Below are 11,752 nucleotides of genomic sequence, written 5' to 3'. Positions count from 1 at the left end.
TCTTCTCAATTCCGTCCCTCAAATTTTTTTTTTTCCATTTTTGACAACAAATATTGGTTCACAAAAATTGTTTCAATAGCCAAACATTGTCCAATTTTTTTTTTCATATAAAAAGAGGGGTTGGTAAATCATAGTAAATGACACACAAAAGGAAAGCATAATAAAATGGACCTCACTTCGAGTACATAATTGCATATGTTTTGTTTTTATTTATGCACTTTTTATGTCTTAATGTGATTCAAGGGACAAAATAATTATTTTTTACATAGTTGAAAGACGAAAAGTGCTATACTTGTATAGTTTAGGGGACATAACATTGAAGTTTGTGAAAGTTTACCACATAAAAATTTTCTAATTTGCCACACATAATTTTTCTAATCATTTTTTCACTTGAATGATGAAATATGCATTTTATCTTAGTTGCAGGACGAAATTGAGAAAAAATAGCTTAAAGACAAAAATGAAACCACGTATATAGTTGAGACACAAAAAATTATATTTAGCCAATTGTTTGTCTAAAGTTGATTGCAAATCAACTCATGCCAATTGGTCTCTAATATAAATAAGCATTCACAGAGAAATTGTATACATGAGAATTCCTTCTATCCTTTTCTTTTCATAAACACATATCAAGCATGATATAAAATGGAAGGATTTGGATTGGAACAACACTTTCGTTGCCCTTAGATGGACCAGATGGTGCAGGGATAGTCCGATTGAAGAGGATGTAGGATAATAGTATTGTATAATAAAGATAAATCTGAGGCAAAAATGTGGACCGTTGAATTCTTTTTTAAAATCCAACGTCTCACAATCCATACAGGACAATAGTCCGCTGCTTTGAGTATCGGACCTCCCCTAATCTCGTTTAGGATACCATTGATGCCTTGATGGGGTAAAAATGAGATATGATACTCAAAATAAGTTTTTAGACTATTTTATAGGGTGCTGGTTAGGGTAAAAATAAAATATGATACTCAAAAGAGACTTTTACCGACTCTGGAGTATCGGTGCGTTCCTATTATTGGGTTCGGATTGGACATGCCCTTAAATACCGAACCACAAGTAATGAACCTGCGCCGGAATTCAAATTCCTCCTTACCGCACCCTAAAAAAGCCGTTTCAAAATTTGCCTCCACCATGCTCCCTCTCTCCCTCCTCCGTCACGATCTTCTCCTCCGCCGTCGTCTCCTGTACCTCCTCCACCACCGGAGCACATTCTCCACCACCACCCGCTCCGCTTCATCGGCTCTTCGCATTCCTCTCTCCCATCCGGCCTACATTGTCTGGTCGGCCAATACCTCCCTCGGTAAGACTGTAGTCTCCACTGGCCTTGCCTACTCCTTCCTGATTTCCTCACCCTCCAAATTCCTCTACTTAAAGCCCCTTCAAACCGGCTTCCCTTCCGATTCCGATTCCCGTTTTGTTCTCTCCAAAATCTCTACTCTCTGCTCCCGCCGCTGCGAGGAGGGTCATTCGCTGTCCCTACTTGCTTCCAATTCAGTGCTTCGATCGTCTGTATCAGCTGCGAAATCACTATTGGGGAGTGGTTTCGAACCTAAGAAGTGTGAGTATGGGTTATGTGATTTGGAATTTTACCACGAGAAACGGGTTGTGAATGAAGGAAGTAAGACTTCCGAGTTGGTCTGCCAGACTTTGTATGCATGGGAAGAGGCTGTTTCTCCGCATTTGGCTGCAGAGAGGGAAGCAGGGTTAGTAGAGGATGTAGCAGTGGTTGATATGTTAGGGAAATGTTTGAACATTGGGTTTGAAGGAGATGCTCCTAGAGAGAGAATGGGTGTTTTCGGTTTAATTGAAACTGCTGGCGGGGTTGCGAGTCCTGGACCATCTGGATCTCTTCAGTGTGACTTATATAGGTATGTGAATCTTAGCAGCACTGTTCTTTTGTTCATATGAGACTCACAGATTTATAATTTAGTGTTACGGGGCCACAAACGTGTTTGTGTGGCGGATACCAGCTCTTGCGAAAGTGAGTTAGTTTTCTCTGTTTCTTGCTATCAAGCATATTAAATACGATGAAGCCTAACATCTTACATAGTGGGACATAAACCTTTTGTAACTGTGGTTTATAAATGTTACGAGGCATTTTGGTTTTGTTGGCCAAAAGGTGGAGGAATCAGGTATTTTTTTTAAAAAATTGTCTTTTGAGAAGATATAAGAAGTGAAGAACTAAGTATTATGTATGAGATAAGGAGATTAAGAACTGACAGGTTTCTAGGCATTAGGCAGCTAGGCAATGATACAGAATCCAAACTTTGGCTGTGTATACTAGAATAAACATGGGATACATTCTTTTTCCTTCTATTATTTTGTATTTACCATGTTTGCAGGCCTTTGCGTTTGCCTGGTATTCTTGTTGGAGATGGACGGCTAGGTGGTATTTCTGCAACAATTTCAGCTTATGAGAGCTTAAAACTCCGAGGTTATGATGTTGTTGCTGTTGTTTTTGAAGACCATGGACTTGCAAATGAAACACCCCTGATGTTATATCTGCGAGATAGGTATTTTCTTTTTTAACTTCTTACATTTCTTATATTTTTGTTTTCCTTTGGAGTGGCCAAAATCCTTCTTTTTTTTATAAATGGTTTTCAGTTATTGCTATTTTTTGATAAATGAGTTTCTGTTATTAAATTTTTGAGGGAGGGGAATCGATCTTTGCACCCCTTGGAAGCTTTAAGGAGCATGCTTCCTAATCCTTGTGTCTGTTACTCTGTTATAATAACCATGGTTTGTTTGAAAATCATTTGTTGACTATGTATTGAATGTTTTTATTTATTTCATCTCCCTCCTGTTTGATGCTCAACGTCAATATCTAATTTTAGGCTCATTTAGCTATTGTTTAATGAAATTCTGTATTTATAGTGCATAATTGCATATGTTTGTTTGGCCAAATTAGGGTACCTGTGCTTGTGCTGCCAACAATTCCACAAGATCCATCAAACGACCTGATTCAATGGTTTGTTGACTCTGGGGATGTATTCAATTCTCTAAAGGAAATAATGCTATCAGCCTATTCAGAAAGAATAAAGAAGTTGAATAGCATGCCGAAGAAGGCTGGAGATATTTTCTGGTGGCCTTTCACTCAGCACAAACTTATACTGGAAGAAACTGTTACCGTAATTGATTCACGCTGTGGCGAAAACTTTGCAGTCTTCAAGGTTTTTATTCACAATCTAGCTTTATTGCTTAGATATTTGAAAGTTTAGCTCTCAGAGTTTTCCCCCCTTTTCATTCTTTCTTCTGATCTTATGGCATTGATTTTACTACTCTTCTATGTTTATGGGAACATGTTCTGCCTGAGATTGATTGTGGATGATGTATTGAACAATTGTATCTCTATCAAGGAAAACTAACCTTTTGTATATTTTACTACAGGGGCAGAGTAATGAGTTCATAACTCAACAATTTGATGCATGTGCCAGTTGGTGGACTCAAGGACCTGATGCCGCTTTACAGGTTATCCTCATGATATATGTCAAATTATCTACGCATTTTTCTCTCTCTATATGTTGGGGGAAGCTTTAGTAACCATCTTGAAGGTTTGAAATGTTGGCTTCTATTCATCTATTACTTACAGAGAAGTGTAGCTTTCAGTCATGAAGATTAGGAGTAGTGGATTTCAGTATTTTGTTTCTCAGTAACTAGAAATATGTTTTCTTGGCACACTTGATTCCAACTCTTTTTTGCTGGCTGAAGTGAGTGCTTATTGGGAAACCACATAAAATAATGAAATATGAAAAGCAGTGGAATGCAATTGAATTGGCTTACTCTAAAAATCTCCAAGAAAACTGTTTAGGATATATGATTGATCCTGTCGACTTTTATTGAGATATCTTTCCAGAGTGCAGATCAATAATGCTTATCCTGGAGTCCGTGGCAATGACACTAAGTTTACCATTTTTTTGGTATTGAATGGTTTATTCACTTGTGAGTCTCTTTAGAAACCCGATGAAATTAATTTCTAGCATTCATACTAAAAATGACATGCGTGCATGTAGCCTAGTGGTAGAGTTGTAGGGTGGAACTTAGAGGGTCACATGTTCAATTCCTAAAAATAGTTTCTATACATATTATATGGGGTAAGATTTGCTTACATCCTGCCTGTCCCTGACCCCGCCCACTGCGGGAGCCTTGTGCGTTGGAGTTTACCATTCATACTAAAAATGAACATGAGCAGCTTCACAGCTTTAAAGGAGAAAAAATGGACAGCTGTATTTTGTTTGAACCAAATTTGAAGTGACTGATTATTTGGAAGGAAACGTACCTAGTAGGTTTCTGGAAGAATTGGCTCAAGTTACATAAATAGGCATTTGGGTTGAGTCATAGCCCTCAGCATGAAGCATTGTTTAACTCAATTTGCTTATTGTAATCTTGCTTTTTAAGGTTATTTTTTCAAATCTGATTATAGTCATTTTTTAGGTGTTTTCAGACCGAGCTCGCAAGAGATATGGGTTATGCTGCTGCAAGATTTGGGCATGTTATGTTCCCTGAGAATGTTTATGAGCCAGCCTTAGAATGTGCTGAGATTTTGCTTGATAGTGTGGGGAAAGGTTATTATTCTTTTTTCGCCTTGTTCCTGCTTCCACCCCCATATTTACTTATTTAGACCTTATCTATTATGCACTCTGATAATTTATTTCAATGACAGTGCATTAAATGCAGAAAACTGAGTTTGGTTGATGAAGAAATTTGAGAAAGATAATGTATTTTTTTTACTTGTATTCTGAATAATTTTATGTAAACATGTGGCCCAGTCGTAGAGTTGTAGGGGTGCAACTTAGAGGTCACGTGTTCAGTTCTTGGAAACAACCTCTCCACATGTTATACAGGGTAAACTCTGCGTATCACCTACCTGTCCTTGACCCCACCCACTGTGGGAGCCTTGTGCATAGGAGTTATTTGTTCTGCATAATTTTCTTCTTCTAAATATAGTTCTTTTATTGAGATTACAACGAGCGGTGAAAATTATGAAGGGTGGCTGGTATATTAAATCTTCTCGGTTGATTGTCTTGTGATTTGTTTTTTTTTTTCCAGAAATAGAGGTTGTAAGTCACTCAAATTTTCAAATTCTTGCATGGAGTATACCTCTTATATTATGTTGCAATATCAAACCTTTACAGGCTCAGTATTATGAGGGTCTGAATTTAATCTGTTATTTGTGACCTCATTTTTTTCCATTGATGTAAAGTTGTAAACTAATGCAGATCAGGACCGCTCTTGTTGCAGGTTGGGCTTCTCGGGCATATTTTTCAGATAACGGATCCACAGCAATTGAAATTGCTCTCAAGATGGCATTTCGTAGATATTCCTGTGACCATGGAATCCTGCAAGATTTTCACGAAAATAACACAACTGAAAGACGCATTGAGCTAATGGTGGGCCTTGTTCATCCATCTGTCTAACAAGAATTTTCTAATACTTCTGACATCTAATGCTAGATTGCTTGGTTTTAGAAAATTCCTTTATTGGTTTATAGAAGCAATGAAATTGTGCCATTTCTTTTCATTTTTTCTTTAAAACACTGGTTATAATCTCTCTACATGTTGTGTTTATTTATGCACTTGTGCCCTTGATAAGTTTGTTTGTCCAAATTTTTACTATGTTGTAAAATGTTTTAAGATGTGTGGCAAAATTGAGGTGTGTTTCTTGTCTAGGAAAAGTGTGGCACTGCCACTAAGGCTAGACATTGTCTAAAGAAGTTGAGTCATTTGAGTGTTGGCCAGATGCATTGACTATATTGTTTCACAATAATTATTATTTAAATAATCTGTCTTCTGTTTATTTTCTGACTCTTCATGGAATATCTTGTCCATAACTGCTGTTCACTTGGATGGGGTTTTGTTCATTTCAGGTTCTGGCGCTTAGAGGTTCTTATCATGGTGATACTTTGGGTGCTATGGAAGCACAGGCTCCATCTTCTTATACAGGGTTCCTGCAGCAACCATGGTATGATATTGTCATATAAGCACGGAATATATATTCCAAATTTTTAATTCTCAGTTTTAACATAGAACTAGTTCTGTTAATAGTCTTTTAGTGTTTCTTGCTTTTGTTTTGCTTCAAGTTGTACAGATGCAAAGACTTGAACATACATAGGGTGATTGATGCCGGGCTGGCAGTTCCCTTAAAAATGCTACTTTGTGGAACTTTGGTTTTCTAGATATGAAGCCAAGGAAGATTGGGGTTGCCATGACAATGCCTTGCTCTCATCAGCTCCTCATAGTATGAGCTGACAGAGAAAACAGTGCCTTTTGTGAGTTTCCAGCAAATTTTGTCAACTGTAGAGGGAAAAATCTTTGAGCTTTCGATCAAATCCCATAAGTTTAGGAAGGGATTCCACTTCCCAGTCTTGTGCGTCTCTGTTGAGAGATGGGTGTAACAAACAAAAACAAGCATTGGAAATCTTGTACCATTTTTTTATATATATATATTTAGATATCTTTGTTTTAGCGGCAGGGGAAGTGTATTTTTGCTTCAACCACATTTTCCAGCTTTATTTGCAATTTAGGATGGGGCTTCATTTATGTGTTCTATTTTTCCTGCTTTGGGGCATCAATTGTTGATGCAAAGCAAGTTGGTGTTATAAAAGGTGCTTTGGGTCGTCTTTTTTATTTGATATTTTCTGAAGAGATAAAACTTGGAAATGTTGCCATTTGATCTAAGGGCCAAAATGTTGCTTGAGCAATTAGTGTCTGGTATTTAAGCAACAAACTTATGTTGACATTTCAATCCTTCTAAATCTCCTTTGATTCCCTTGAGAGATGGCTTATGCTTTGATTTCTTTTATTAATTCATAATTTTTCTGATGCTCGAGTAAGCCATTGGTTATTTTGCATTATTGAATCAATTCTTTCTATTTGCTTGAAATTCATTGGATTTTTTAAGTGTGGAAAAATGTTTCTGGTCATTTATAACATGTTAGGGCTTCTATTTTTTATGGCCTCTATTCATTAGATGTTCACTTAAGTAAGTCGACTTTTAAATACCTGCATTTCTGAAGCCTGTTCAAGAATGGGTTTAGGGATTAAACATTAATATAGTTACTGAACGAGCGAATTTATCAGGTACACTGGAAGAGGTCTTTTTCTGGATCCTCCAACAGTCTTTATGTCCGACAGCATGTGGAATCTTTCCTTACCAAGAGGACTGCCTTCAAATTTTCTGAAACTTGAAGATACAAGTGAACTTTTGTGTTCCCTTCTCCCTCCCTTTAATTTGTCTTTCAGCCAACTCTTTTATTCAGATATGTCTGCATATTTTTGAAATGTGTCAAAATCTTGCAGGTTTCAGGTCCCGTGATGAAATTTTTGACAGAAGAAGGGACCAGACAGATATTGCTGGAATTTATTCATTGCATATAAAACAACAGTTACTGCGTCATTCAGAAATGGAAGGGCTAAATTATATTGGAGCTTTGATTATAGAACCAGGCAAGAGATTTTTTGTTCTTTTTTTGTTTTGAGAAGCAGGCGATAGAACAATTTTTACCCAGCTGAAGTTTTAAGTTTTTATTACATTTCTGGTAGATCCATTTCTTTATTCCTTATAAACGTTGTTTCTACGACTTTGTTTGATGATGCATATATCTAACTCGTTAAAAATGAAAGAAATGAATAGGGACATTGCTTGTGGCCTTTATTTACAGTACCCTGAATTACGTGTATTGTGTTTGAGGCAAATGGAGTGATGGAATTGGGGGTCTTTCTAGGCCCCGGAAAATTGGGTACCATATTTGATATGCTTTCTCTAGAAATTAATGTCTCTTGTCTCTTTAATTATGTTCCTTCTTTAAGTGGACAAGGGGGGAATCCATCAGTTGAATAAGGTTGGCATAGGTCCCCCGAACTAGCAGTGAACTTCTCTTTATACTAGGGCGTCCAGAAGAAAATCCCCCTTTGGACACAGCTTTTCACTACGCTTGGTGAACCTCCATTGTTCAACTTCATACAAAATTTGCAAATAAGTTATGATTTGCTTGTTAAATACACGCATATAACTTTAACAAATTACTCTGGATTGTTTAATATCATGTAGCCCTCAGTATGCTTATCATAATGATCATGTTCTGTAATCCTGTAAACTGGGTTGCTAACTAATGCAGTGGGTTTTTTATTTTTATTTTTGTCTTTTTGTAGTTATACAAGGTGCTGGAGGAATGCATATGGTTGATCCACTTTTCCAGCGTGTACTTGTAAATGAGTGCCGTAGTCTAAAAATACCAATCATATTTGATGAAGTTTTTACAGGTTTTTGGCGTCTTGGGGTAGAGGTTAGCTGCCCTTAGCGGAATTTCGTTCTTGCTTATTTTACTTCATTTTAATTGAATTTTCACCTCATTCCTTTTCCCTTCTGTCCATTTTCCCCATTTCTTCTTCAGACTGCAGCAAAACTACTAGGATGTTTGCCAGATATAGCCTGCTTTGGGAAGCTGATGACAGGTGGGATTTTACCGTTGGCAGCCACATTAGCCACAGATACTGTGTTTGATTCATTCATTGGAGACTCAAAGGTACTTTTCTATGGTGGGAAAGTTATTAAAGAAATAGTGTTTTCTCGGGCATTGAATGTTGCCCGCCGACGTACTTGTTGGATATTACTCATGTTTGTGCCACCACTAGTCCTTGCTGCAGTTCATTATTGGTCGAAATGCTATCGAAGATATTTTAGTATACATAATGGCGATACTTGAACATTTGAAGTTGGAGATATATATTTTTTTGAATGGAAAAGCAAATTTAGTTGCAAAGGCAGTGAGGCATCAAGTCGGTATGAACAGTACGCTAAAGATGTATGAAGTCCAGAACAGACTCCCTCACATTACAATTAGTTTCCACCACACCCTTAAACCAGAATGAGAGATTATAGAACAAGGGACATTAAATTCAATATTGAAAGATATAACTTCAAAAAATTTCTATAGCAGAAAATTATTTTAGAGTATTTGATGATATTTGCTGTTGCACTAATTGTGGCTCTATTTTTTGCTTTTTTGGTTTGGTTTTGGAGAGTTTTGATAAGAGGCCAGATAGTATATAAATTATACCATCCTGTCTTATTTTGCATCTGGACTGGAAAATGACTGGAAGATGATTGGGTACATGCTTCAGTTGAGTACATTAATTCCAAGCCCATCAATAGGCCTTAAGCCAATCCTTATCCCCCGCCCCTGGGGTTTAGTGTAGATAGGATATCTGCTATTCCTCTATTAAAACATATTTAAAAGTTTCTAGTGACTGTGGCAACTTGAGGCAGACGATCAAGTTTTGAATAACAAATATCTAATCAAATATGAATTCAATGCCGGAAATTTTTTCTTTAACTTTGTTTTGTAATAGCTGATATAATCTCATGGATTGCTAAAAAATATGCAATTATTTGTTTGTGGATTTTAAATATTCATTTCTGGAACTGCTGTTTTATTTGAATGGGATTGCCTTATCCAACATTGTAGCTTGTGGGTGGTTGTAACACCTTGGGTGTTTTACCTTTGACCTTCCATTAGATGACATAAAAATACGATATTTTAACCACTGCCTTTTGTCAATTTTGGGTGGAAATTGTCATTTTTTCACACCTTCACCATTTGGTTTTTTCTTGCCCAAATTTACTTCCAGTGTATATCTCTTTTTGATGCTTATGAACACTTGTAAAATTAGTAATCTGTGTACTGGTCCAGCCAGAGCTGGACTAGCCTATTTGTGGCTATAATTGAATCACACAATAGAAAATTACAAAAATGAACCATTTATTTTGAACAATAAAGAATGATCTGCTTGTGGTTGCAGCTCAAGGCCCTTTTGCATGGACACTCGTATTCTGGACATGCTATGGGGTGTACAGCGGCTGCTGCTTCCATGAAGTGGTTTGGAAATCCCCAGACAAACCCCAATGTAAATTCTGAAGGAAGATTGCTCCGGGAGGTATGTGAAATTATTTTATACTATTTGTTTTTTTCTGTGTAATTGGTTTCACCTGCTGCAATGAGAGAGTACCTGGCCTAGTGGCCTGTATTTGGCATGATATAGTTACCATACCGAGTTAGATATCTGCTTATTTTTGCTTGTTAGTGTTTCTGACAATAATTCCAATTCCAATATTGTAACTTTATGCCAGTATATCACACTGTTTTCCTTTATAATTTGATTTGAAAATGTTGCAGTTATGGGATATGGAACTGGTTCAACAGATTTCATCGCATCCTTCTGTTAAACGAGTGGTTGCATTAGGAACTCTCTGCGCCATAGAGCTACGAGCAGATGGCAGTAATGTTGGGTACTTCCTCTACTGTTTCTACCTTTCGCATTTGCTCTCTGATAGTATTATCAAGTCTACTTAGCATCTTTAGTGTTTTCCTGCTAGCCATTGCATCTTAAATACTGAGAATGTACTCCATTCTATGAACACACACTAGTCCCAACATGGAAAACAATGCTTCTGGCTGGTTTTACTGTCGAATACTTATGTTTTAGTGTATTGTATGTCTTGTCACTCTGGACCTTGTGCTTAGGAAATAATGATTCATGTTAATTTCCATCTAAGAAAATTGTGATGGCAATTCTTCTAGTTGGTTTAAGTTAAGCTGCCCTCTTATAGGTCAGCTCCTGATGTTTTGATATAATGCCTTAAATCCGTATCTTTTTGTCACCTTTCATGAGTTTCTTCTTCTTGATCAAATTTTTTTGACGTGGACCTGTTTTTGAAGATCTCCTTCAATCATTTCTTTGATCATATAATTCAATTGAAAGCCTTGTCTATGAAAGTTTCTGTCCCAGCAAGTTGGACAGCAATAATGCCTTTGTACTTTGGATAGGTACGCATCGCTTTACGCAGGCGCTCTCATTCAAAAGCTCCGAGAAGATGGCGTTTACTTGAGGCCTTTGGGTAATGTAATTTATCTCATGTGTGGACCTTGTACCTTGCCTGAGATCTGCCGGGAACAACTGATCAAACTTCGTAGAAGACTTGAAGAGTTGAATCAAGTAAGCGAGTAATTAGTTGTGATAGTCAAGAAACTACTGGTTGTAATGGATCCGTTTGGCATCATTATGGCAGCCTTGAAGGATTTTTTTTTGTTCTTAATTAGTTCATGGTTAGGTAGCTTTAATCTCTAAGTTCTCATCGTATTTAGTTGCCAAATTGTCCTAAGATGCAATAAGTTGACACAATGTAAAACTTTGCCTTGTTACATTTTTGTGATGTTAATTGCTGGTTCTCTTCGGACTTTGTGGTCGGCACCAAGTTTCAAAATATTACCATACATTATTGATGAACATTATATTCACCCAAATTTTATTGAGTACACCCCAATCTTCATAAATCCCAGTAAAAAATATAACATTACTAAGTAGAATTTATTTTCCGTTTTTTCTTAAAACTCATTCAGTACACCACTTTTTCATTCTTCTTCCATGGATCCATTCTCTTTCCCCTCCATATTCTGCTAGAACTTTATTCCATTTTCTTCACTCGAATGACAGCCTAGCAGAAGCCAAAGAAGTGAAACCAGAATAGTTGGATTTTGTTTATGGGTCTGTTTCATTTCAAATCCCTTATTCCTCTGTTTTCTTCAAATGGGTTTTGTTCATTTCTCATTCGATTTGATTCTCTTTGGCTTCCTTGGGTTCAAATGACAGTGAAATAAAATCATTCGCCTCTGCCATCCATGCAAAATCGCCAGCTCCGTCGACCTCAAGCGAGTTGTCTCGTCTGTCAAAGATCACGATCGTAAATT

At 37.0% G+C, this 11,752-nt stretch overlaps 1 protein-coding gene across 1 annotated transcript; it reads left to right on the top strand.

Moving 5' to 3' along the window:
• The first annotated feature begins 1,060 nt into the window (after window positions 1-1,060).
• LOC119996041 (bifunctional dethiobiotin synthetase/7,8-diamino-pelargonic acid aminotransferase, mitochondrial) lies at window positions 1,061-11,244 on the top strand. Its single transcript, XM_038842540.1, has 14 exons — window positions 1,061-1,877; window positions 2,352-2,522; window positions 2,918-3,179; window positions 3,397-3,477; window positions 4,451-4,571; window positions 5,248-5,396; window positions 5,873-5,967; window positions 7,086-7,201; window positions 7,305-7,451; window positions 8,157-8,290; window positions 8,399-8,530; window positions 9,807-9,941; window positions 10,181-10,293; window positions 10,832-11,244. The coding sequence occupies exons 1-14, from the start codon at window positions 1,069-1,071 to the stop codon at window positions 11,010-11,012; spliced, it is 2,646 nt and encodes an 881-aa protein (XP_038698468.1). The 5' UTR covers window positions 1,061-1,068; the 3' UTR covers window positions 11,013-11,244.
• Window positions 11,245-11,752: the final 508 nt, after the last annotated feature.

This window comes from Tripterygium wilfordii, chromosome 4, assembly GCF_013401445.1.
Source record: "Tripterygium wilfordii isolate XIE 37 chromosome 4, ASM1340144v1, whole genome shotgun sequence".
Classification (NCBI taxonomy): domain Eukaryota; kingdom Viridiplantae; phylum Streptophyta; class Magnoliopsida; order Celastrales; family Celastraceae; genus Tripterygium; species Tripterygium wilfordii.
The sequence above is the reverse complement of the archived record's forward strand: the minus strand, read 5'-3'. Positions and strand labels throughout refer to the sequence as shown.